The 25,039-nt window shown below is 65.3% G+C and overlaps 8 protein-coding genes across 8 annotated transcripts in view; 5 read left to right on the top strand and 3 right to left on the bottom strand.

Moving 5' to 3' along the window:
- EMIHUDRAFT_351597 (hypothetical protein) overlaps positions 1-1,872 on the top strand; it is a 3,753-nt gene extending 1,881 nt beyond the window's left edge. Inside the window, exons 7-12 of the mRNA XM_005790374.1 lie at positions 114-210; positions 280-464; positions 676-718; positions 1,044-1,248; positions 1,380-1,441; positions 1,508-1,872. Coding sequence (XP_005790431.1) covers positions 114-210; positions 280-464; positions 676-718; positions 1,044-1,248; positions 1,380-1,441; positions 1,508-1,609 — 694 coding nt within the window. The 3' untranslated portion in view covers positions 1,610-1,872. The remainder of the gene's footprint in view (positions 1-113; positions 211-279; positions 465-675; positions 719-1,043; positions 1,249-1,379; positions 1,442-1,507) is intronic.
- Positions 1,873-5,071: 3,199 nt separating this feature from the next.
- Positions 5,072-5,980, top strand: EMIHUDRAFT_200375 (hypothetical protein; the record flags this gene model as incomplete). Its single annotated transcript, XM_005790373.1, has 1 exon — positions 5,072-5,980. One exon carries the CDS (start codon positions 5,072-5,074, stop codon positions 5,978-5,980), a length of 909 nt encoding a protein of 302 aa, XP_005790430.1.
- Positions 5,981-9,621: 3,641 nt separating this feature from the next.
- Positions 9,622-11,302, bottom strand: EMIHUDRAFT_200373 (putative programmed cell death protein; the record flags this gene model as incomplete). The annotated part of the gene is made up of 4 exons (XM_005790372.1): positions 9,622-9,747; positions 10,080-10,256; positions 10,484-10,555; positions 10,988-11,302. 4 exons carry the CDS (start codon positions 11,300-11,302, stop codon positions 9,622-9,624), a joined length of 690 nt encoding a protein of 229 aa, XP_005790429.1.
- A 406-nt stretch (positions 11,303-11,708) lies between these two features.
- Positions 11,709-12,020, top strand: EMIHUDRAFT_200372 (hypothetical protein; the record flags this gene model as incomplete). The annotated part of the gene is made up of 1 exon (XM_005790371.1): positions 11,709-12,020. The coding sequence occupies one exon, from the start codon at positions 11,709-11,711 to the stop codon at positions 12,018-12,020; it is 312 nt and encodes a 103-aa protein (XP_005790428.1).
- A 1,196-nt stretch (positions 12,021-13,216) lies between these two features.
- EMIHUDRAFT_433512 (hypothetical protein) lies at positions 13,217-14,935 on the bottom strand. Its single transcript, XM_005790370.1, has 4 exons — positions 14,737-14,935; positions 14,075-14,674; positions 13,474-13,989; positions 13,217-13,389 (listed from the first exon to the last, which is right to left on the bottom strand). Exons 1-4 carry the CDS (start codon positions 14,905-14,907, stop codon positions 13,327-13,329), a joined length of 1,350 nt encoding a protein of 449 aa, XP_005790427.1. The 5' UTR covers positions 14,908-14,935; the 3' UTR covers positions 13,217-13,326.
- A 117-nt stretch (positions 14,936-15,052) lies between these two features.
- On the top strand, positions 15,053-15,684 carry EMIHUDRAFT_200370 (hypothetical protein; the record flags this gene model as incomplete). The annotated part of the gene is made up of 4 exons (XM_005790369.1): positions 15,053-15,072; positions 15,151-15,178; positions 15,252-15,272; positions 15,352-15,684. The coding sequence occupies 4 exons, from the start codon at positions 15,053-15,055 to the stop codon at positions 15,682-15,684; spliced, it is 402 nt and encodes a 133-aa protein (XP_005790426.1).
- Positions 15,685-19,564: 3,880 nt separating this feature from the next.
- Positions 19,565-21,559, bottom strand: EMIHUDRAFT_448946 (hypothetical protein; the record flags this gene model as incomplete). Its single annotated transcript, XM_005790368.1, has 5 exons — positions 19,565-19,933; positions 20,099-20,150; positions 20,220-20,308; positions 20,547-20,695; positions 20,890-21,559. The coding sequence occupies 5 exons, from the start codon at positions 21,557-21,559 to the stop codon at positions 19,772-19,774; spliced, it is 1,122 nt and encodes a 373-aa protein (XP_005790425.1). The 3' UTR covers positions 19,565-19,771.
- Positions 21,560-22,186: 627 nt separating this feature from the next.
- On the top strand, positions 22,187-23,868 carry EMIHUDRAFT_200366 (hypothetical protein; the record flags this gene model as incomplete). The annotated part of the gene is made up of 7 exons (XM_005790367.1): positions 22,187-22,225; positions 22,345-22,466; positions 22,641-22,710; positions 22,929-22,979; positions 23,054-23,110; positions 23,182-23,361; positions 23,836-23,868. 7 exons carry the CDS (start codon positions 22,187-22,189, stop codon positions 23,866-23,868), a joined length of 552 nt encoding a protein of 183 aa, XP_005790424.1.
- Positions 23,869-25,039: the final 1,171 nt, after the last annotated feature.

Here is a 25,039-nt window from a genome sequence, read left to right as displayed (position 1 = left end):
CCACTTCGGCGGAGACTGCCCGAGATTGCCCGAGATCGCCCGAGATTGCCCGTGGCCCTGCTCTACCCCACCACCACCCGCACCCCTCGCGCATGCCCGGCGCAGCAGCGGAGGGGCTCGTCCATGACTCGGAAGTCACTCCTCGCGATAGGCTCCTCGGAGTGCCCGGCGCAGCAGACCATCATCTCGCTCACCCTGATTGCGTGCGTGGTCCGCCATCTCGCCACCATGCATCCGCATCCACACCAGGCGCTGGCGACGGACGCGAATGAATATTAGGTCCTCTCCGTCCTCTCATGCTCCAAGATTGCGCCTCACGGCACCCTGCTCACCTCCGCGGCGGTCACCGCCTACGCCACCTTCCTCTGCTACTCAGCCCTCGCGTCACACCCGGACGACGGCTGCAACCCCTTCTCGCACCGCCGCCACTCTGCGCTCGACATCGTTGTCGGGCTGCTCGTCGCGTCCATCTCGCGCGCGGGCCTAGAAGGGGAACGCGGAGTCTTGTACCCCAACTAGCGCTCGAGAGGACACGCACTCCGCCGTATTCGAACGTATTCCGCTATGTTCGCTGTATTCGCAGCCTGATGTTGGCGTGTTCAGCACGCAGGCTCGCGGGCACGGCGCTCCATATCTCCCCACATCTCCCCACATCTCCCCATCTCTCCCACGTAGGCTCGCGGGCACGGCGTGGAACGCGACGAGCACCAAGAATCAGGTCCGTCGTGTACGAGACATGGGGAGATACGGGGAGATACGGGGAGATACGGGGAGAGATGACACACACACACACACACACACACACACACACACACACACACACACACACACACACACACACACACACACACACACACACACACACACACAAACGCGCGCACGCACACCGCTCACCCACGCGCACTGGGCCTTGCACGTTGAATGCCGTGCGGCTCCTGTCGTCTAGACGTGGAGTCGCGAGGGACTAGCCTGGCTCCTGCCCCACCAGCTCGTGTGTGTGTGGAAGTGTACCTGACTTGACCTGACCTGATCTGTCCGTTAAGGTCATCGGCTCCGACTCCGCTTCGCCAAACGAGCAGCCGCTCGACCCGAACGCGGAGAAGGAGGCGCCGGCGTACGACGAGATGGAGGAGGAGTCGTGGTGGTATTACCACCTGATGATGGCGACGTGCGCGCTCTACCTCTCCATGCTCCTCACTGGCTGGTCGACCGAGCCCGCGTACATCGACGGCGTGCCGACGGCCGTCGGTGAGGGGCACTTCCGAGACACTTCCGAGACACTCCCGAGGCGCCTCCGAGATGCCTCCGAGGCGCCTCCGGCCCCTCTCCTCCCGGTTGGGCCGTCGCCTGCAGCCCCGGTGCCCTGCATGTGTAATGAGGCACGATCGACACGTACGACGCGGCGTCCTACTCGGTCGGGCTGCCCTCCTTTTGGGTCAAGGTTGTGGCGCGCCGCGCTCCGGCTGCTCGAGATGTACCCGAGGTGACCGGAGGTTGCGCGCGGTAGGTCGTGTCGCAGTGGATCTGCTTGCTGCTCTACTCGTGGACGCTGCTCGCGCCGTACTTGCTGCGCGACCACCGCGACTTTGGCATCGAGTTCGACTTCTAGCCAGCGGCCGCGAGCGAGCTGCGAGATCGGGCTTCCGTGCGAGGTTGAGGGGTGGCGGTGGGGAGGACGGGCGCGAAGGGGTCCTCTCGGGGCGAGGGTCCTATAGCACGCGTTCGTGCACACGCGACGACGCTTGCGCGCCTGTCTTCGCAAATCTGATATCATGTGTGGGTGTATGAAGTCGTGAGGCTGGAGCGGCTGTTCTCAGTAGAGGATGGGATAGGTTAAGGGAGAAGGGGCAAAACCAAAAGTGAGCAGTCACGCAGGCGCCCAGGCGGAGGCGCGGCTCTCGGACCTGGAGTCTGGACAACTTGACCGACAACCGGAGCGCGGCGAGGACACGCGCGTGCATCGCATCCGCACACAGCAGCACGAGCACCCCCCCTAGGAGGAGCGAAATCGCGAACGGCCCGAGCAGAGAGGGCGACGGCGGAGCACGAGGGGGCAACGGAGACGCTACCGATGACGCGAACCGAGGCACGGGCGACGGCGGGGACGGGGACGGGGAGGGCGACAGCGACGTCGAGGTTGACGCAACGCGCAACGGTATCGAGAGCGCCACCCAAAAGGAAGCGGACAGCCATGGAGGTCACCGAATGGAGGGCGAACGGCACGATACGAAAAGGCAGGGCGAGGCGGATGGAGAAAGAAGTGCCGAGGAGGCCATGGTGGAGGGGAGGGACGGGAGGACAAAAGAAGGGCGAGGAGGACGAGCGGCCCGCACAGGCCGCGAGCAGACAGCGCCTGCTGGCCACTTCGAGACATTCGCCAAGAACGCTAGCTACATGGGAGGGCTTCGTGAAGGATGGATTGAAAAACATTCGAACAAAGAAGAGGCGACGGGAGGAACCGGCAGAGGATGCAGTGACGTGACACACGCACACACACACACACACACACACACACACACACACACACACACACACACACACACACACACACACACACACACACACACACACACACACACACACACACACACACACACACACACACACACACACACACACCGCTCACCCACGCGCACCGGGCCTTGCACTTTGAATGCCGTGGGGCTCCTGTCGTTAGACGTGGAGACGCGAGGGTTGCCCCCCTTGCCCCACCACCTCGTGTGTGTGGAGAAGTTTACCCCTTACCTTACCTTACCTTACACCGCGGGCACGCAGCACACGACAGCCGGGACGCAGTCGTCCCTCCCCGGTGACGACCCCCCACGACCGTCTAGCACCTGAAGCTCTGTCCTCTGAGTGAGTCTGACTGTCCTACTAGAACCTTTCGTGTCCGGCGTGTTGAGCTGGTTGAGGCTTGAGCGTCTCCGACTCGAATATCGACCACCAGATTTCTTCGCAACCTGCAGTAGGAGCCGGCTGGGACTTCGGTGTACCTGTGTTAGTGCCAGTGCGCGCCAGTCCCGTGCCCAGTGTTGTGCGAGGGAGTTTGGTTGTAAAATTCTTTGAATTCTTTCGGCATTGTGCACGGAGCTAAGTGCATTGCCGTTCTTAACGGAGACAGTCGCTTAGGCGGCTCCGGTGGTGTGCCGGTGATAGTACTAGCACGCGCCAGTTCGCACCTGTGTCGAGCCTGTGTGCTGTGAGAGAGCGTTGTTTTGTTTAAATTCTTTCTTTTTCGCTTAACGGACCGGCTCGCGACCATCTCTTTGAGTCGATCTCTTCGATCCACGGCCGCTTCTATGACGCTACTTTCGACGTACGACGAGTGGGGCAGATGGCGGCCCGTGCGCCGTGGAGACGACGGCGAGCCGCCAACCGTTGGAAAAGAAAACAACTGTGCTCTTTGCGCAGGTGCGCGAAGACGTTCTCAAGACCGGGGTGCTGCCTTTTCACGCCTTGCGACATCCTTGGATTGGCTGCTGGCACTCTCGAGGCTATGCCTACACAGCCTCGCGCGCATGGGCAGTCAAGAGGGACCACGCACCTTCTCAGGACAGCGCCGGTGCCTCTCTCTTGGACCGGCAAACTTGGTGGTCTAGAGTGTCACCAATGTGGGACCAGTGCGGCATCGCGCCATCGACAGCTCTGAACTGCGCCTCACCACTGACCGGGAAGGCCGCCAAGTGGGCCAGCACAGGTCGCACATTGTGGCAGCAGTCAGCAGTGCATGTCTGATAGCTAGAGCACCAGCGTCAGGGTCGCAGGGTCGGATCGTGTCAAGCCTCTCGCCCGGCCGGCTGCGTGCAGACGTCGGCCTGTCTGCTGTCTGGAGTGATCTGTCGGCGGTCAGTACGACCGATCAGGTTGGAGGTTTCTGATGGTTGGAGGGTCTATCTGTATGTACTCCTCGAGATCTCTCCAAATCTGCCCTCTGATCAACCTAGCTTAATCGGGAAGTTGGTGCTCTGAGCGACTCTGAGCGCCGGGGCCCCGTTTCCGCACTGCGGCGCGGCGCACGGTGCCTCCGGGGGCCCGCCCCCCCAGAGGTATGCGGTATGTGAAGATGGATAAGGTTTTGCTCGCCTTCCCTGGGACCCCGTGTTGCGTGACTGTCTCTGTGCGATTTCGGGCCCGGGGTTGTGCGAAAAAAGAAAGAAAGAAAACAGACAAACCCAAACGAGGGTTGTGCGATTATGTGAAGATGGAAATCGCTTGTCTTTTTTTTTCGTTGAGCTTAGCCTTCGATGTTATGAAACAAACGCAAGGCGGACATGGCATATCGCTCTCGGGCCCACAGACATCCCGCACACTCGCCTCACACCCGCCGCCCGCGCGCGCGCCCCACCCCGGCCGGGAGAAAGGGGAGTGACAGTTTGGGAAGGACAGCCGAGTATCTTGCACTCCATGTGCAAGAACGCAGAGAGAAATGAAAGCCGTCCGGCTCACAAGTCCGGCTCACGCGCCCCGAGCTTACCATCTACCGCACTGAACACTTCCGCCCCCTTGCTCCCAACCCATCCACCTCGCCTCGGGCCGCGCCGCGCAATCTCGGGCGATCTCGCGCTATCTCGGACGATCTCGGGGCCGCGCCGCGCTATCTCGGGCGATCTCGGAGCGTTGCTCGCGCGGCGGCACACCTGCTCAAAAAAGGAAGGAGGTTGGAGGCAGGAGGTCACGCCCCATCCAGAGCGCCGTCGGTCGTCGCCGGAATTTTGGCCCCCGGGTCGTCGCCCGACGGTTGCTGCGCGGGGCAGCCGGGCATCATGCTGAAATTCTGCAAAAACCTGACCGGCCCCTGCCCTGCCCCTATACCTACCTACCTACCTTACTTATGGGAAACTAAAAAAGAAATGACGGGATCGGTGAAGGTGGGGTACTATACCAACTAAAGTGATGGCTGGTGGTACTATCCTGCAACCACAGTCCTTCCTGTGACAGGGAAGGACTCCAGCTAGAAGAGAGGGGAAAACCGGAAGGGGATGCCAGCTAGAAAAAAATATACACTTGGAAAGGCGGCATCCCTCTCGGGCCCACAGACATCACGCACACCCGCCCCCGCTTGAGTCGCATCATGCGCGTCGGACGCATCCTCGAGGGCACCCTCTCTGCGCTCGCGGCGCCTTGGGCTGTGCCAGCATCCTCCGCCCAGCCTTCTGTCATGCGCGTGATTGACGCGGCCTCGGCGAGAGAGGTGATCCTCGTCGGCACCATGCATTACAATCCGCACTCCATCGCAACGGTGGAGACAGCCATTCGCGACGCCGCCGCGTCGGGCGGCCTGCATGCGGCCGTAATAGAGCTGTGCGACGCGCGCTGGAGCTCAGATGTTGCTCGCAAGTGGAACCGCGAGCGCTCTCTGCGGCGCGTGCTGTCGGAGGACGAGTTCCAAGTAGCGTTCGAGGCGGCGCTCGACTGCGGTCTCGGCGACGTCGTCCTCGCCGACCAGCCCGTGGCAGAGAGCGGCCGTCGGCTCGCGGTGGCGGTCGCGCGCACGGTGGCCGACGCGCTTTCCCCGGCGGGCTGGCGAAGGATCGGCGACGACGGACGACTAGCACTCTCGCAGCTTCCGGCCTTTGGCGCGGCGGCGCTCGACCGGCGCATCCTCGCCGGCACGCCGCTGGCGGTGGCGCGTTACGCCTACTCGTCGCCAGCGGCTCTGCCGCTCGCCGGACTCTCCGCCGCCGCCCTCGCGCTCGCGGCGGCCGTCGACGAGGCGACGGGCGCGGTTGCGGGCGTCTCGGACGGCGCTGTGACGGCGCTCGCGGCGGTGGTGCTCGGGCGGGCGGGCTTCATCGCTCTAATCGACGAGCGCAACCAGGTGCTGGCGGGCAACATACGCGAGGCGTGCTTGCAGCCGCCGCAGCATCTGCGCGGCGGCGGCGAGGCTGAGGACGCCGCGGGTGCTGGCGCCGCGGTCGTGGCGGTGCTGGGCATGGCGCACTTGGAGGGAGTCCGAGCGGCGCTGCTGGTTGAGCAGTAAACAAATGTATGATAACGGTCAAAACTTCTGCGACGACACATTTGTTAAAATCCGCCAGCTCTGCACACAGCACAGTGTGCGGTGTGTATGTATACGCCACAACACCGCAACATAAACCGTATTATCCAACATAACCCCTCTCCGTCTCCCTGAGTGCCCTACCCTTGCGGGCTCAGTTGCCGCATTAGGAGCCTTCGCACCGCGAGTGGGCTCAGGTGGGATCCACACAGAGAGAGGTTCAGTACAGAGCCGCACTCTACTGTCCTCTTATCCCCCTGTACTCGGGCGGCATCGTGGTGAGACCCTGGGCAGTCAGAGAGGCTGGCAGTAAGTGGCGGGCTATGAAGTCGGGCCTCTCCCGACCCGCCATCGCTGCCTAAGGGAGGATCCTATCGGCCACTAGACCATGACAGATCAGAGGCGTACATGCCCTGTCCCAGCTCCCCCACTCCTCACAAACTGGGTTTGCAGTGCGCGACCTCGCCACCTCGCTACCAGGGCAAACCCCCTCTCTCCCCCTAGGTGCTGCACTGGACGTCCATAGAAGGCGCGCGGCAGAGGCGGGAGGGAGGCGGGGAGAATCTAGCTCGCTCTGGCAGGGAGGCAAGGGTGTGATAGAGTGTTTGGGTGAGAACAGGCGGAGCGTGTGTGCCTGCGCTGGGCGCGATTGGGAGGGCACTTGTGACGAGGCAGGTTAGGCGAGTGGCAGTCGCTGGTGCGGACTTGCTGAGTCGTGTGTGCTCCTTTTTGCTTGCTAAGACTGGAACAATTTTTTTTGGTTAAAATCCGCCCGCGGCCGGCTAGGCAGCCTGTACTCCTCAACCTCCTTGGCACTCCCCCGACAAGCGGCGCGCTATGCGGGCCCGCCGCGGGCGACGCGGGCGGCGAGCCGACGTGCGTGCCGCAGTCATAGGCAGCGCTGGCGAAGCGAGGAGGTCGCCGCAGGCCCCCGGATGCGGTCGCAGCGAGAGAAGCGAGACAGCAGATGCTGTCGGAAGGGTGAGGAGCAGCCTGCCGTCGAGCGGCGCGCCGCACAAGCCCGCCGTCGGCGGCCCGGTTCGAGAGCAGGTAGTCGTGGTAGTATTGAGCGCGCAATCGCGCCCGAGCCGGCCCGCCCTGGCCCTGTAGACCGACCGTCCAGAGATTGCATTGCAGCGAGGTCTCGAAGACACCGGTCGGGGCGGGGCGGAAACGGCGGGCCGTGTGTTATATGCCGCTGACCGTTGCCGAGAAATTCAGGGCCGCGCCGGCCGCCGCCGTCTCCAACCGGAGCGCGTTCGAGCCTCCACTCGAACGCGCGCGCGTTGTGATCGCCGCATGCCACGGCCTCAACCTCGGCGGGCCAAGGCACCGCTGCCTCGAGACTGCGCGCGCCCTCACGGCGCATGATCTGCCGGCGGTGTGCATCCCCAGCTGCTCCGCCGCCACCTTGTCGCGCCTGCGCCAGCCGGGGCAGGAGAGGCTCGACGGAATAATCTTCATCAAGCAAATCCCGTCCAGGTCGTGCACGCACCACGCACACACTCTTAACCATACTGCAATCCTACCTCGCTCCGCCTGCATCCCCTTCCAGCATTCACCTGATCAAGACGGTGCGCTCGCTGACGCGCCGGCTGCTGCTCGATACGATGGACTTAAACCCGCTCTTCCAGGCAAGACTGAGAGTGTTCTAGGTTGACCGAGGTTGACCGAGCTCACAGAATGGCGTTGCACAGGCAGCCTCCTGCAATGGCGAGTCGTTGCTGCGTCACTTTGACGGCGCGATCGCCCTCTCCCGCATCGCGTGGCAACAAATTAGCGCAAGCTGCCCCGTCCTCGCCAACACCACCCGAGAAGTCCACTACATCGAGCACTTTCACTCGGTCACGCGGCGCGTGTCGGACGGCAGCCTCTGGCCCGCCCGCCCGCAAGCGCTGATGGTGATGGAGCACCGCGTCCTCCCGACGGCGAGGTCATTTTGCGTCAACCTCTCCAAGGCGCTGGGCCCGGAGGTCGACTTCAGCTGCAACCCGCTCTGGGGCGGCACGGCCGCGCCGTCCTCGCGGCTCGGCTTTTTGAGCCAGGCGCTCAAGATGAGTGGAGGGGAGGTGCAGGCGCGCATGGCAGCGTTCCTCGGCACCGGCGACCTGTTCACGCGCGTCTTCGCACAGTACGACCTGCTGATTCAGTGGTTCCACTCCAACGCCGCGCAGCGCCTGACCAATGCGCTCGCGACGGGCGTGCCTGTGATCGCCCTCTGGACGCCAACCTTTGAGGAGGCGCGACCAGCCTGGACAGGGTTGGCCGAGATCAGCTAGGGTTGGGCCGCCTGAGGCGGGACGTCTCGAGTAGGTGGCGGCCGGAGATCCGCACATCCTCCTCGTGCACAACTATAGCGAGCTTACCGCCACCGTCCGCGCCCTCGCCGCGTCGGCCGCCTTTCGCCGCCGCGTCTCCGACGCGGGCGTGGCAGTCGCGGACCGCTTCTCCGTCGGGCAGATTGCCCTCCAGTACAAGGAGGCGCTTGGCTTGTGCGCGAGGCACGATGAGAACCGCTCCGCCGAGCGCGGAGGGCCCAAGGCTTCAAACAACACGCCCCTCCCCCCTCCCCGGCCATGGCGGTCGCACCGGCTGCTTGCCAAGCATGGTGTCCTTGATGCGCGCGGCAACCGAAAGCGCCGCGAAGAGCGGCGGGGCTTTTGTGAATGGAACGGCACAGCTAGAACTACGTGGATGACTAGGGGCACCGGCAGGGGGGTCTCTCTAACTCCACACACTCATGTTCGGCGCGGTGAGACTGAGACGTGAGAGTGACGCCCTCGTTCCCGCTTCCCCTTGCGCCTTGGCCTTGCGGTCGCGAGGCGCAGAGGGAGAGTCGCAGACGGACCAGCGAGTAAAAAATGTTGTCATCAACAGAGACAGTAGACGAAAGACCTGACCTCGGGGCCGACGCTGTCGGGGTGTGTGCGAGACCCCCGAGCGGAAAAGTGCGCGCGCGCGCGTGCCCGTACGTGTGTGTGTGTGTGCACATTTTCCCCCTTCGATCTCGGTGGTACACGGTAATCACACGTCCTTGGCGGTCGCGCCAGAGCCCGGACCCCCGCCAGACGGAGACGCCACCTCCACCTCACTCCTGCATCTGCACCCAGCAGTACTCCTCCACATACCCGCCGAGCGCCGGCTCCGTCGCCGCGTCGACGGGCGCCATGTGGATTCCCTTCACCCGCACCCGCTCGCCGGCCCCCTCCGCCCCCGCCGCCGCCTCCCCGCTCGCCGCCTCTCCCTCCGCCGCCGCGACAGCGTCCAGCTCGACGGCCCAGCGGCCGCTCGGCTCGTGCCAGCTGAGGACGGTGCCGGTCGCTCCGTTGAGGTCGGCGCGGCTCAGTCCCTGCAACACGATCCTCCGGCCCACGGCCGCCTCGGCCGCGGCGGCGGTCGGCGGCGCGGGCAGCCCTCCCCACCCCTCGGCGGGGAGGGCGGTCGACGCACCCGGCTGCTCGGGCGGCGTGCAGCCCGCCTCCCTCGCCTGCGCCATGAACACACACCGAGGGTCAGGGCGGGAGTACGGTCTGACGCCGCGTCTTCAGAGGACACGGGCAATGAATGCACTGTATGCAGCCGAGCACGGCGGCTGCAGCTACATACGTGTCCTCTCGAGAGCGCTAGTCACGCATTCCGCTTCTAGGCTTGCTCGCCGCCTCGGCCGGCTGGGCCTGCCGGCGGGACAGCGGCCAGATGGCGCAGGAGGCGGCGCACGTGTAGATGGCGACCGTCGCAAAGTCGGGCGCCTAGTCAGTGTCTAGGAAATGTCTACGAAGTGTCTAGGGACCGTCGCAAAGTCGGGCGCCTGGTCTCGCCGCGCCCTTGGGTCACCAAACGGCCGTCTCGGGAAGGCTCTTCGCAGAGGCGGGCGGAAGTGTCTAGGGAGCGTCTAGGGAGTGTCTAGGAAGTGTCTCGGGAGTGTCTAGGGAGTATCTAGGGAGTATGGGAGATCTCCCCACATCTCCCCCATATCTCGCCGCCTTGTCGTCGGCCGCGTCGACGCCCAAGTAGTGGAGCGCCTGCGGCAGGGCGGCGAGATGTGGGGAGATGTGGGGAGATGTGGGGAGATATCGTCGACGCCCAAGTAGTGGAGCGCCTGCGGCATCAGCTGCATCTCGAAGCGGCGCGGCCCGCCGCAGAGGGGGCACGCCGGCACGGGGTCTGGCGCCCTCCCCGCCTTGCCCGCCCAGAGCGGCGCCGCACCCTCCTCGAAGCAGTACCGCACCGCCTGCGCCGGAGCGCGCGCCAGGCGAGCCTACAGGACAAAGGCACCATGGAGGCACCAGCACTACAGGACGAAGGCACCATGGAGGCACCAGCATCGGGGCGGGAGGAGGGTGTCGTGCAGAGGAAGAGCACCGTGGAATGCACGGGCTGCGAATACCACGAATACAGCCAAACGCGGCCGAACAGCGGAGTGCGTGTCCTCTCTAGCGCCGGTGGGAAGACAAGAATGCGTCTTCGGCGTCTAGGCGGGCGAACCGTGAAGGCGCCGAACTCGGTGAGCCGCGGGTCTTGCGAGCGGAGGTCCTCGACCGCCTCCTCCTGCTCCTCCTCGTCCAGAAGCGGCCCGCCCTTCTCCCCGCCGCCCTTCTCCCCGCCACCCGCCTCGACGCAACCTTTCCCGACCGCTGCAGCGCCGTCGCCGCCGGTGCCGGCGCCGGTCGACACGCCGCGCACCGCCCGCATCAGCTCCTGCAGCCGCCCGTCGCGATCGACCGCCTCCTCCGCCGCCTCCTCCTCCGCCGGCTCCTCGTCGATGCTCAGCTCGTGCTCGTGGTACAGCGGCGGCGGGCCGCCACCGCCACCGCCACCGCCACCGCCGCCGCCACCGCCACCGCCGCCGCTGTTGGCCCATAGTGGGCAGCGGGCGGAGGCGAGCCGCGCCTCGGCTAGCGTGAGCGCGCGCGGCGCGTCGCCCTCCTCGGGCGGCTCGTGCGGGTAGTGGCTGTTGTCTCGCGGCAGCTGGCAGCGAAAGGCACGGACGGCGCCGGGCCGCGAGAGCGACGGGCCGTGCGGCGAGAGGAAGAGGAGGATGGAGCGGTGGAAGGCGTGCGGCTCGTCCGACGCGGCGGCGTACACCTGCGCCACAAAGCGCAGCGGCTCGCCGCTTGCGCCACACCGGAGCTGCCTCTCGGTCGGAAGGTTGACGGGGTCGAGCCACGCAGGAGCGCCGCCGAGCTTGGAGGGGAAGTGGTTGCGGGCAAGCAAGGAGGGCTCGCTCACGTCCGCGGCGAAGCCGAGCATCACCGTCGGCTCCTCCTCATCGTCCGAGGAGTCGGAATAGTAGCCACTGGGCATGCGGGGCGAGAACGTGGCCTGCGGCACCCGGCCCACCCCGCCGAGCGGCACCCCCCCCCCCCCTCGGCCGGCGGAAGCCCGCCGGCCGGGCGGCGAACGTGGCCCTCGAGCCAGCCCCCGCGGCACCCGACACGACACTGGCCCTCGCGCCCCGACACGATACAATGACCCGGCGAACCGGTGAGTACTCCCTCGGCCTCGCCCGCAAGCGCGTGACGTGACAACGACTACGACTACGAACTAGTGCGATCGTACTAAAAGGTAAGCCCGAGGATCTATCTATAAAAATAAAGGTAGGCGAGGTGGTCGAAAAAATAATCGCCGCTCGGCTCGCTGCTCCCCTCTGTCGGCGTGGCGCGGAAGAGCCAAGTGTATCTGCTCGTCTCCGCTGTCTACGTGCCGGAGGATGATTCTCCCACTCGCTCTCGTCCTCGGCCTGCTGGCGCCGCACAGCAGCGCGCCGATCGTGACAACTGCACCCAACTCTGGCGCCACCGCGTTTGCATTCACCCCGCGTCTGCAGCGCGCCCCTCTTCACCCCACACCACCTCCGAGTGCCATCTTTCCCGCCGCTGTCCTTGCCGACGCCACGCCGTTCGAGAGAAATGCTGACTTGAGCCTCGGGGCGCTGCTTGGCGTGTTAGCCCCCTTTATCTTTGCCGCGGCGGTGTTTGGCGGCTTCTACCGGCTGTTCAAGCTCTTCTCATCCGAGTTCTAAGAGAGAGAGAGAGGGAGGGAGAGGAGCTACAGCGGATGTGAGTGAACAGCATGCACGGAATTAAGCCTCGAGCAGTCCTGGAGATTGTGAGTCAGGTGAGATGTGTCGGAAGCAGCCGCTTAGTCTATAGTCTGCGTCGCCCTCTGTGTCTGCATTTCACATATTTTTCTCGTCGCATCCCGGCCGCACGCACAGGCTTCATGCGCCAAAATATAGCAAAAGACTCTCCAAATCAGAGCATGCAACGCCAAAGGCAAAGCCAGGCTAACTCTCCGCCGCCCCTCAACCTCCCTCAGCCTCCCTCTCCGCCAACCGCCCGCCGCGCCCGGGCCGCGTCTAGTGCTGCAGCGCGTCGATCGCCTGCTGCATCCTCTCCAGCCGCGAGGAGAGCCGCCCCTCCGCCTCTGTCTGCCCCGACTGCGCCTCACGCACCGCCACGGCAAGCGCCTCCGCCTCCTCCGCCGCAAACGCCGCCGCCCGCGCCGCGGCGTCGGCCCTCAGCGCCTCCTCCGCGCGCCGAGCCGCGTGCGCCATCTCCTGCCGCTCCGCCTCGGCCGCCGCCATCTCCTGCCGCTCCGCCTCGGCCGCCGCCATCTCCTGCCGCTCCGCCTCGGCCGCCGCCTCCCTCTCGGCCGCCGCCACCTGCTGTGCCGCTGCGACCTCTCCTGTCGTGGCCGGCTCCGCTGCCGCCTTCTCTCGCGGCGGCGGCGCGGGCGGGGCAGCGCGTGGCGGCGGCGGAGCAGCGGGCGCCGGTTTCGTCGCTTTCGTCGCTTTCTTCGCCGTCTTCGCTGCTAGTGGGGGTGCGCTGGCTGGCGTGGGGGACGCAATCTCGGGCGAGGCGGCGACGATGTCCGCATATATGGTCGCCTTTGTGCGCCCCTTACCCGAGGTGGAGATGTCGAGACCGTGCGCTTTGACAAATGCTCGCATCTCGGCCAGCGGAGAGGCCTCCGTCAAGCCGTGCGGTGCGTCGCCCCCAGCCATGCGGCACGCACTGCGCAGAGGGCGAAGCACACCGAGCGGCCGAGTGCGCGTGCCCACGGCCTCGGCGCAGAGCGCGACCGCGAACCAAATCACACCTCTCATGACGGCGCTGGAAGTAAAAAACGGTGCGGCACCAACCTCCACAAGTGCTCCAAGTGCTCCACAGCACTGGGGGCAGGGAGGTGCGCACTGGCGCGCCAAGAATTGTTGGCGGACCAAAAAACGGCGTTTTTGCAAATTAGTGCTAAATCCGAGACGCGGTCACGCACTGCACGCAACGGTCAATACCGCATGTTGCTCTCTCGGCCTCTCGCAGCCTGCTTCACGCGGCTGGCGCCGGAGGCTTGAGATTTGTGGCGACGAGCTGGTCGAAGTATGCCATCGCCTGTTCACAGCTCTCTTGTGTGTGTGTGTGTGTGTGTGTGTTCACAGCTGTCCTTCTGTCCGATGGAGAGGGTCAGTCCATTGCCTGCTTGACGTAGGCGCGGCGCTCATTGTAATCTCCGGGATAGAACGATCGCTTGAAGCCGGCGCACACCACGTCGCGCAGCTGCTCGAGGGTCATGTCGAAGGTGGACACCGCCATGGCGAACTCGTTGACCGTCGTGGTGTTGGAGACGAGCCGGTTGTCGGTGGCCAGCGTCGCCGACACCTTTGCGTCGAGCATCCTGCGGAAAGCGTGGTCCTCGAGCTTGAGCCCCGGCATGGTGTTGAGGTTCGAGGTGAGGCAGACCTCCATGGTGATCCGCTTGTCGCCCACCCACTTGACCATCTGGCGGACGTACGCGGCGGCCGCCTCCTCGCGGTCGTCCTGCTGGTTGAAGGCGGGGGAGAAGTGCTCCCTCTCGGTCGAGAAGAGGTGGAAGCCATGGCCGATCCGCTCCGCGTGCAGGAACTGCACCGCCTGCGCAATCGACTCCGGACCAAACGCCTCGCCCGCATGCACCGTCTTGCAGAGGAAGTTCTCGTGCGCGAGCGCAAACGCCTCGGAGTGGGGGCGTGAGGTCAGAGGCGGGCGAGGAGGCAGGAGACGCGAAGAGGAGAGCGATGAAGCGTGGGGGAGGGCAAACCTTGGTGTGGACCATCGCCTCATTGTCGAGCTCAGCTCCGGCGATGTCGACGCCGACGATGGGGACGCCGTCGAGGTCGCGCGACTTGATCGCCGCCTGGACCATGATCACGCTCGCCATGCTGGACAGAGCCTCTTTCGGCTCGTCGGGGTGCATCGCGTGCAGGCCGTCGTAGAAGCGCGACATGCCTGGGAAGAAGAGGCGCATTGCAGAGCAGATGATGCCGTACTCGTAGGGCGGCTCGCCCACGCGCGTCGGAGGCGTCGCGCTCTGCGCCTGCTTGAGGGAGGCGTTGAACTCGTCGCGCGCCTTCCGTAGCCCGCGGTCCACTGCCAGGAGCACGTCGCGGATCGAGAAGTCATCCTTGGGGTCGAGAGACGAGAGCAGCTGCGGCGCAAACCTCACCTCAAAGTACCTCACTCCCTCGGAGAACTCGTCCTCCGCAAACTCAAAAGCGACCCGCTCGCACGCCGCGGCCGTCTTCATCACCGCTGTGGTGTACATGAAGCCGGCGAGGTACTCGTTGAGGTCGGCGTATTGCGGCCGGAAGACCGTCTTCCGCAGCTCCGCCTCCGACGTCGACGGCAGCGAGACGCCCGCCTGCAACTCAGAGGAATCTCCTCAACTCTCCTCTCTGACATACTCTCAGCTACATCGGGTGCCTCCGCAGCCAGCTCGATGAGCGTTGACACGCGGAGGCTTCCGTCAAGGTGGACGTGGAGGTCGGTCTTGGGCATGGCGCGGAGGAAGTCCTCGCTGACGCCGGCCGCCGCACACGTCTGGGAGTAGGCTATACGCGTGCCCCCCTGTGGATAGTCTACCATGGAGGCCATCGAGAGAGCTGCGCAGGGACCTTCCGTCCGGCCTGGGTGGTCAAAATTACGTTCGTTGTGAAGAGTCGCGCGCCACTCCCACGAGCCTAGGTACGTGCGGATCTGGCGACAGCTAGGATGCATCTCCTCCGTCGTTTTTCGCGCGATGGCCCTGAGAAGCTGGCGGTGCACGCAGGCGGACCTTGTGTGTGCACGGAACGCTTAAAAAGTGGGTGCTCTACGTCACTTTTTTTGAGTAGATAGTGCCGAGCTGGCCGTGACAGCGTTTTGGGTAGTTTTTGAGGGTTTTTGAACAGACTTTTTGCAACTAGTCGCGTGGAGGGCGTGGCGGCATGCGCGGCCAGGGCGCAGGCAAGTGCCAGAGGGTATTGGGGTGGGCGGCACCCTGGGGCTGCCCTTAGCATCGACCTGAAGGCAACACCCAACGAGATGTGTTGGTCAGAGGATGCATACTCGTGGTATGGACCGCTCTGCTCCGATGAGTGCTATCCGATACAGTCCGAATCCAACAATTACATCGCCTTGCGAGGTAGCACTGCTGGTCGTTCCAATGTGCTGTACGCAGAATTTCAGACGGGCAGCCAGCGCACGGCCGATGTCAACTTTTCCAGCCCAGACTTTCGAGAGCTGTACGATATGGACACCGACCCGTGGTCGATGAACAACCTGGTCTATGGACCCCACGCCCAGGCGGGTGCCATCGGTGAGGTACCACAGCTCCACGCAGCGTTGATGGCGTGGTACTCGTGTGCGGGCAAGGACTGCTGGGATCTTTGACGGGCAAGCGGTACGCGGCGCTTGAAAAGCATGGCATGGTGATGATTTGGCGCCCGGAGGGGGGGGGGGGGGGGGCTGTTGGCCTGTAGCCATGTTTCCGGAAACCAAAAAGGAAACGAGAGGTCCCAGGCGACCTTCCGTCCGGCCGGTCAAAATTATTCACATCACGAAGCACCCCGGTTCCGAGTGTATCTTGTGAGCTGTGTGTGTCTGTGTGTCGCTCGAGCGTGTCTAACCGCGGCCCCCGCTGCCAATCGCGCGGTGCTCTCCCAGCCCAGCCGAACGTCCTGCCTGGTCCTCCGTCCGAAGGCGTCGTCGCCGACGTCGTTGAAGTTGAAGCCGAGCCGCGCGACGCGCGGGCACGCGCCGGGCGCGCGGAGCGCGGCGCACAGCGCGACCGCGCCCGCCGCGCCCGCGGCGCAGCGCGAGAGGAAGAGGCCGACGAGGCGCGACGACGCCGCGCCGCCGGCGCGCGCGAGGCACGCGCCGCCGAGCGCGGCGACGCCCGCCGCGCCGAAGGACTCGTTCTGCGAGAGGCCGAGCTGCGTGAAGCGCGGCTCGCGCTCGAGGAGCGCGGCGAGCGACGCGGCCTCGGCCGGCACGACGCGCGCGCGCCGAGCTCGAGGTAGGTGTCGCCGGGCGCGCCGCCGCGGCGCGCGTGCTCCGCGAGCAGCGCGTCCGCGTCGCGCGGCGTCGCGGCCGGCGCGGCGGCGCGGTCGCCGCAGCGCGCGAGCGGCACGCACTCGAAGCGGTCGCCGCGCCGCCGGCCCGCGTTGTCGCGCGCGACGACGGCTTGCGCGGCCGCGCGCGTCATCTCGCCGTCGAGCTCGCGCACGAAGCCGTCGCGCGCGTGGACGAAGGCCCAGCGCCTCACGCACGGCCTGCGCGTCGTGATCGGGCCGGGCTCGGCCATTTGCGAGGATAAGCTCGTCGTTGGCAGCGGTGCGCTCCACCCCGACAGGGCACCAGCCCGCGCGCAGGGTTGCAAGATATAGGGTAACTCCGGAGGGCCGGGTGCTGTCCGAGTCTCCCGAGGGTTGCTCTGGAGATCTCGTGGGTAGCGATTGCAATTTGTGCACCTGTGCCACATGACAACCTCGCTGCCTGTGGATGATGTCGCGCGCGAGCGGACGCGGTGCTAGAGCTCCCCCCCCCGTTGTGCGTGAATGCCGTCATGCCCTGATTTGCACAGTCACAACGTCGGGACCGAGAGCAGGTGAGAATCCGATGTCGGCCGCGGCCGCGGTCGCGGCGGCCCTCCTTCTCGCGCTCCCGCCCGAGCGCAGCAGCTGCCTGCGGCTCCGGCGGCGCAGAAGCTTGCCAGCCTCGAGCGGCGGCGCTGTCGGCGGTGCGCACCGCAGGCTCGGCGGTGCACGTCACGCTCGCGATTTCTGCTCCCGACGCGAGCAGCCCTTCGACGCTGCTGCCGTCTGAGCAAGCCACACGGCACAGCGGCAGCGCCTTCGGAGGCTTGCCGCGGGCGGTGCGGGTGAAGCGAGTCACGCTCCGAACGGAGAGTCCCTGCGCTTGGAGCGCCGCCGCAACTTCGTCCTCCGTCAGGGCGGTGGGCACGTTGCGCAGCACGACGTCCATGATGGAGCTCCAGTGGCGTCCATTTTCGACTTCCGAGCTTTTAGACCGTAAACTTCCGTCGTAAAATTCTTGTGAGCTTAGCCTTCGATGTTATGAAACAAACGCAAGGCGGACATGACACATCGCTCTCGGGCCCACAAACATCCCGCACACCCGCCCATAAACGCACAACCCCGGGCCCCGAAATAGCACAGTGACAGTCAGACATGCAACACGGGGACTCTTCTTGTTCACTCGCAAAGTTCTTTACTGACGTCCGCGAAGAAGTCTTGCGCCGGAGAAATGAACCCGCTGAAGAGCGGAGGGAGAAGCCTATCCACGCGCTGTGGCGCCATGTTCGCAGAAAGATGGCTGGGTTTGTTGAGCACTTGAAGGCTGGATAGGGTCGATTCCGCGTGGTACGGGACCCCTCGATCGTCTCGCCCTCCCTCACTGGAGTGTTCATTGGGGGGGGGTCATAACGAACACGGTACCGGATCGAGGTGCACGCTGCCGAAGCAGTGTCGTCCCCCCTCTCCTCGACGGTGATGGCGGTGGTGACCGATCGAGCTACAAGAGGAGCTTGTTCAGCGGGATCCGGGACAGGTCTGGTGCACTACCTCACTGGGCCTGCCGCCAACTGGGCGACGCCGTCGCTCCCACAGATCCCGGCGCGACGGACGACATTGACGAGGGGGGACGCTACCCCGCAGCGGTGGGTGATCATCGGCGACTGACTCACAACTGCGCTCTCTATAGAAGCTGCGATTACCATCGCGATCCCTGTCGAGTCCGCCCCCAATTTCTTTTTTCGTGCGGCAGCGGGGCGCGGGGCAAGAGGGCAGGGGGGCGGCGAGGGAGGGGGGGGGGGGGGATCTCGACAGGGAGGCCTGGATCTCGGCCTTGACCTTTGACCATCAGCTCGAGGTTTTGGTATTTCTTTTTTCACACGGGTTTTTCCAGCCAGCTGAAGCTTTCGGTTCCTGGATATCACCTGGAGCCGCCCGCAGATCGACTCAGCCTGCGCCACAATGCTATCGCATAGCACATTCCGCCGGCGTATGCGGCCCACCAACTAACTACGCGAATCACCATCTGCACCCTCCCCTCCCTGGAAGATGATGGCGTCGCGCGAGTCTCTCGAGGCCGAGCGCAGCAGGGCGAGCGCCTCTCACGACTCGCCGCCGTGCCCATGGCCACCGCACGGTTATCCCGGCCACCGCACGGTTATCCCGAGCCCGTGCCCCGCGAGCTTGGCGGGGATGAGCCAGCTCTCCGGCCTTGCCGAGATGTCGCTCGAGAAAGGGGGGCAAGGAGGGGCGGCAGGCGAGCCGCCACGCCTTGCCTACCGCCGCGCAGACAGCGCGCTCCAAACTCTCGTCTCTCAACTCGCCTCCGCGCCCCTCCTCTGCCGTCAACTCGCCTCCGCGCCCCTCCTCTGCCGCCGCAGGAGGGAGTCTGGAAGAAGTACGTCAAGGCGGACGGCCGGAAGTGGTACTACAACACCGAGACCAGAGTGATGCAGTGGACTGTGCCTGAGCCCTTCTGCAAGCTCGACGGTGCCCCGCGTCTTTTGATAGCCCGTGACGGGGTAACCCGCGCGCGGGGAAGCTTCACGGGTTCGAGCCGTCAAACATTGAGCAGCGGAGGTGTGCCGAGGGGGACCGGGAGGCGGTAAGCCGTCGTCGCCCGGCGCTGCATGCAGCACCGTGGCGATGGCGCTAAGAGGTTCCTCTTTTCCGCGCCCCCCCCGCAAGGCGCGCGATACATGACATCTCAGATACTGCAGTCGTATTCAGACGCACAAGTGTGCCGAGATGATAACCTCATCTTGGGTTAGTCCATGCATCCCAGGATGCAATGTGGCATCTGAGGATGCGCAATGCATCTCAGGAACATGAGCGCGTTGTCGGATTTTTTCCAATTTTTCGATCGACAGTGTCGGAGATAGTGTAGAAAAGTCAGCATTCTTAGGGGACCCCTAGGCTTAAAAGGGTGGGCCCTGGGGCGCCTGCGGCTTAAACGGCTTAAAACTTGCCATGGCAAGTTTTAAGAGCTGCTGGGCCGCCAATTCCTTAAACGGTCTTAAACGCTTAAACGGTGCGGGAGAGCTCCCGAGGTCGATGGTCCGGGAGGCTCCAGGTAGACACGCCGGAGGCCGGGAAGCCGGCTACAGTCAGCTAGCACGCGTCCCCTATGCGAGTATGGCTCCTGCCAGTGCACCGCTGGTCGTGCGTGGTAAAGCCGTCCCTTTGGTCCGATCTGCCTTCAGCTCAGAGAGAGAGAGAGAGAGATGTTGTTTGTGTTGTTCAGCTGCCGAATTTAAAATTCCCGACCGAAACGACATACATGCACATGCACATGTGCATGTAGCGCCGACCAACCACCAAGATAGTCAACCAGCGAGACGACTGCACCGTCCTTGAGCCGTCACGTCTGACACGGCTTTGTTTGGCCTTTGCCCTCGGCCTTTGCCCCCTGCCTGCCCCCTCCCCGCCCGCCGCGCTTGGTTGCTTTAACCTTTCATGCGCTTCATTTGCTGCAGGAGCGCGGCCGGGGTGCCGTATCCATGCGGGTCGTAAGGTTGCGCGGCGGCGCCGGCGGGGTGCGCGCACGCGCAGCACGATTCCCTGCAATCGACGCCGATCGGGTCGCCCTTGACATCGCTCAGGTCCGCCTTGACGGGCGGTGGGAGGCGGTGAGGGCAGGGGCTGTGGGGGCAGCAAACTGGGCAGCGACAGCGAGGAGCTTGGGGGGCCATGTTGGGGGGAGAGCTGGGAAGAATTCGTTTGTGAGAGTGTCAGGGGCAGAGGGGGCAGAGGGGGCAGGGGGGGGGGGGGGCCTTGTCGATGCCGACGGCGTCGGAGAAGCTCGCCCTGCTCACGCTGGCGTGCCTAGAGAAGGGAAAGTCGCCGATGCGAAGAAAGAAGTAGGGCCGGGCAGCGGGCCACGCTGGCGTGCACTGGAAATTTGCGTCGGTCAGCACGGCCCTGTCGAAGGAAGCGTAGTCGAGCATCGCGCCGCTCAGATCAGAGAGGGCAAGGTTAGCCCCCTATTGTGCAGGGCTGTTGTGGTGGGAGCAGCCATATGGAGATTGAGAGTCGGTCGGTCGGTCGGTCGCTCTCTCTCTCTCTCTCTCTCTCTCTCTCTCTCTCTCTCTCTGTGTGTGTGTGTGTGTGTGTGTGTGTGTCTCCGTCTGTCCGTCTGTCCGTCTCTCTGTCTGTCTGTCTCTCTGTCTCTCAGTCTGTCTGTGTCGTGTCTCTGTCTGTCCTCACTCTTTGGTGGCGCGCCTCGAAGTCGCAGTATGAGCACCTTGCCTTCGAGAGCTGCGCCTCCTTGAGGTGCGTCCACCGGAAGGTGGACTGGCTCATCACTGCGCCCGCCCAGCGGACCTGGTCGAGGGTGCAGCCGTCAAAGTTGGTGTTCATCAGGTTGGCGCCTGTGCAGGTATGTGAGGCAAGGCTAAAGGAAACGTAGGTATGGAGAGGGCAATCAGTGTAAGAGTTGTCCATACCCGTCGAAGGCGACGCGGTGGCGAGTGGAGCGGAGGGGCGTGGGAGGCGGCAGGGAGGAGAGGCAGAGGGGCGGCGCAGGGAGAGTAGCAGGGAGAGGGCAGCACAGCGGGGCTTGGACGTCCGCCTTCGAAGCCCATGTCGCTCATTACCGCGCCCGTCCACGTGGCGCCGCCAAAGAAGGAGAAGAAGAAGGAGATGTCCTCATACTTGGAGCCCTGCAGCTTGGCGTCCTCAAACGAGCCGTAGTGCAGGTGGCAGTCGGTCACGGTCGTGTCTCGCAGGTCGACGCGATCAAAATTGACCGAGTCGGCGTCGTACAGTGCGCGGATGTTTGCGTGGCGAAGGTCTGCGTCAGAAAAGTCGGCGTGCGCGATGGCAGGTCCCGTCATTGTGGCGTACTGCAGGTTCGCTTTGCGAAAGGTGGTGCCTCGTAGGTCGCTCTCGTCCAGCTTCACGCCTTCCCCATTGATCCGCTCAAAGCTCGCGTATTGCGCAGAGATGCGCATGAGGTTGGCGCGCCCGAGCCTCGCGCCGGTGAGGTCGGCGTAGTCGAGGATCGCTTCGGCGAGGTTTAGACCCTCCAGATTCGCGCCGCGCAGATTTCGGCAGGCGGTAAAGTCGAGGCCGGGTCGGTCCTGCTTCGCAAGCGCCTCGCACTCTGCCACCGGCCGCGCCATCGCCGCCTGGTGCGCGGGCGAATTTATCGCGGCATCGCGCCTGTCGGGGTCCTGGCCCACGGCGGAGTAGGCTAGGAGGCAGACGGCGAGGGCAGCGACTCGCGGAGGCATCCGTGATGGGTTTTGGCGACTAGCGGCGGAGTCGGCGGCGGAGGCCGCGGAGGCGCCGGGGTGGGGTATTTATGCTCGGCGGTCGGCACAGACAAGACGCCGCGATGTGGAGAATTCTTAAGGCACAAGCCTCTCTCACAGCACACTGGCACGACAAGGGCGCGGACTGGCGCGGACTGGCACACACACCGGCTCACCGATGTGGAGAAACATGCCAGGCTGCTTGGCTTTGATCGGTTTGAGAAGCACATACGCCATCATCACACGGGTCATCCCGCAAAAGGCAGGGAGGATTGCGTGTGCGCCAAGGAGCTAGCACTTGATGTCCTCATCAAGGCGGGCAGGGAGATGTAGCTTCCGACGTCGCGGCGGCGGCCGCGCACGCGCGCCGCGCGTCTGGGCGTCGCTCCTCCGGCCGGTGAGCGCGTTAATGACTTCGTTCGTTGAGCAGTGCGTGAATGAACTAGGCGACCGGAGCCGCTGCCTCGCCCGGAGGGAGGGGCGCTGCCTGGCTTCCGAGGGGTGGGCGGCATGGCTGCGGCAAGGGAGCCTAGACGCGGAAGCTTCTACTGTCCTTGTGCTCCGGCTAGCCTCTCCCCAGGGAGATGTGGGGAGATGTGGGGAGATATGCTACGGCTAGTCTCTCGAGAGGACACGCCCTCCGCGGTACTCGGCCGCACCCCGCCGTATCCACTGTCTTCGCAGCCCCTCGCCTTCACGCGGTGCTCTGAGTACGCTGCACGAGGCCGTCCTCCCGTCTCACGGGTTGTCCGCCCACGGCGTAGGCCAAGGAGGCGCTGACGCAGGCGGTGCTGCTGCCGCTCCGCCACCCCGCCTCCTTCGCGGCCGCGCCCCTCCGGCTCCGGTCGGGCGCACTGCTGCACGGCCCTCCCGGCTGCGGCAAGACGTTGCTGGCAAGGGGGCCGTCGCTGCTGAGAGCGGCCCCCCCCCTCTTCCTGGCCATCTGCGCCCGACCTCCTTTTGCCATGGGCGGCGCGACCTTCGCTTGTTAGGTCTCGCCTTCATCAGCGGCCCAGATCTCCCCATACCTCCCCACATCTCCCCACATTTCCCTGGTTAGGTCTCCCCTTCATCAGCGCGTCTCCGGGCCCGAGCTGCTGGACAAGTACATCGGCGCGTCCGAGGCGAAGGTGCGCGTACGCGTCCGCAAAGGGCCGTCCACTCATCGAGTGCATTCTTCGGTGAATGGTGAATGAACCAGCCAACGTTAGGTGCGCGACACGTTCGCGAGGGCGAGCGCCGCCGCGCCGTGCCTCCTCTTCTTCGACGAGTTCGAGGCGTGCGGCCGCTGCGCCGGCCGCGCCCCGCGGACGCGTCCTTGACGCGTCCGCGACACGTCTCTCGCAAGGCGCTCGGCCGCGCGCGCGGCTGCGACTCGACCGGCGTGACGGATCGCGTGGTCAACGCAGATCTCCCCATATCTCCCCATATCTCCCCACATCTCCCCTCCTCTGCCACCTGGACGGCGTCGAGGCCCTCGGCGCCGTGTTTGTGCTCGCAGCCTCCTCGCGCCCCGAGCTGATCGACCCGGTTCCTCTGCTTCGGCCGGGCTGTTCCGTTGATGAACTCGTTCGTCAGTTGACCCGTTGCTGAACCATCAGGCCCTGCTCCGGCCCGGCCGGATCGACTTGGCGGTGGCGTGCGGCTTGCCCGACGAGGAGGAGCGGCTGGCCATCCTCGCCGCCCTCGCGCGCCCGCTCGGGCTGCCGCTCGCCTCACTCCGCCGCCTCGCCGCCATCGCCGCGGCCACGGCCGGCTACTCGGGCGCCGAGCTGCGCGCGGTCCTCAACGCGGCGCAACTCGCGGCGGCAAGGGAGGCGGGGGGGGCCGCCGCCGGGGCGGCGCAGGCGGCGACGCCGCGGGCGGCGGCGCCGCTCTGGGCGGCGGCGCCGCTCTCCGCCTCCACCGCCGCGGACCGCGCCACCGCCGCGTCGGCGGCGCGCCTGCTCGCGGCGGTGTCGCCCGGGTGGTGCGACGCGGCGGCCGTCTGGCGGGAGGAGCTGCGGCGTGGCGCGGGCGGCGGCGGGGCGGCCGACGTTGGCACCGGGCCGCCGCCGATCGAGGTGCGCCACCTCGACGAGGCGCTCCGCTCCTGCCAAGACAGCCGCTCCTCTGGCTCTGCCTCCGCGCCGTCGTCGTCGTTTGGGAGCGCAGTGGGGGCGGGGGGCGGGGACGCCGTCCGCCAGCCACGCTGCCGCGCGTCATGCACGCATGAAAATAAAGATGCGTAGGTCCGCTTCCGTTAACCCTTTCAGGACGAGAACTCAAACGAATGGCCAAATAAATAAATAAATAAAAGGGACACCTCTACTGTGAGATGGGTAAAAAGGCCAGCCTCCAGCCAAATCTGGGCACACCGTTTAAAGTGTGTTGTGTGGGGGGGGGCCGCGCGCGCGGACGTCACGACGTCGACGACCCTAGGACTGCTGCAGGCGGAGAAACGTGCGCGAGCGCCTCGTAGATCGCCTCGGAGTCGAAGAAGAGGTTGTCAGCATCGCCACAGGCCTCCATCGGCACTGCGTCGCTTGTGATGGCCACACCTTGCAGCCCGTAGCACAGGACCGTCACGGCGGCGCCGATGGTGGACCCTCGCGCCCTGAGGTTGGCCGCCGCCCTCAGCTTGTGGTGCCCGTCGAGGATGAGGCACAGGCCGACGCGCAGGAAGTCCGAATGTCCATTTCCATGCTCAAAGTTTTGGCAGTCGAGGGCGGCCCTCCGCTCCGCCGCCTGCTCCTCGGCGCTTCTTGGCAAACTCTGCGACGCAGTCTCAACGAACTCTGCAAGCCATTCGCGCATCGCCGCGGCCGCTGCCGCCGAGCGGTTGTAGCCAGCGGCGGCCGCGCCTTCCGCCCGCTGAAGCACGGCGCGCAGATTCGCAATCTCGCGGTCGTGGAACATGTAGCCGGTGAGCGAATTGACCTCCATGCCGCTGTGGACTTCGCGGTTGTACGGCAGGCCGCAGCACAGCGCGAGGACGACGGGGCGCGCGCCCTCTCGGATCTGATCCTCGTAGCGTCGGACGGCGGCCGCGTCGTGAGGCTCGTGCAGCGGCGCAAGCAGCAAGTGGGTCGGGCAGTGCGTGGCGCGGTACGGTACACGGTGGCGGTACACGTAGGGCCAACCAAACGTCGGGCCAGCATACGCCTGTCGACAGCTGGCCAGGCCGTCGAGGAATGTAAAGGCGTCTGCCGCCTCGACCATCTCAATACGCGCCCGGAAGGCGGCCACCTGATAGTCGTGCGACGGAAGGAACCTGCCGAGCCGGCGCAGCCACTCCGCATCCATCAGAAGTTCGCCAAGGCGCGTCTGCAGCTCGTTCCTCAGTACGCCCGTCGACCGCCCAAACAGGGTCGTCAGCGTGTCCCAATTGCTGCCCAGATCCAGCAGCGCGTCGGAGTCACTCTTCAGCCTGAGCGCCCACTCGCCTTGCACGGCATCGAGCTCGAGCACTGTCGTGGC

This window comes from Emiliania huxleyi (assembly GCF_000372725.1).
Source record: "Emiliania huxleyi CCMP1516 chromosome Unknown EMIHUscaffold_12, whole genome shotgun sequence".
Classification (NCBI taxonomy): Eukaryota; Haptophyta; order Isochrysidales; family Noelaerhabdaceae; genus Emiliania; species Emiliania huxleyi.
This window is presented reverse-complemented; position numbering and strand designations above follow the sequence as displayed.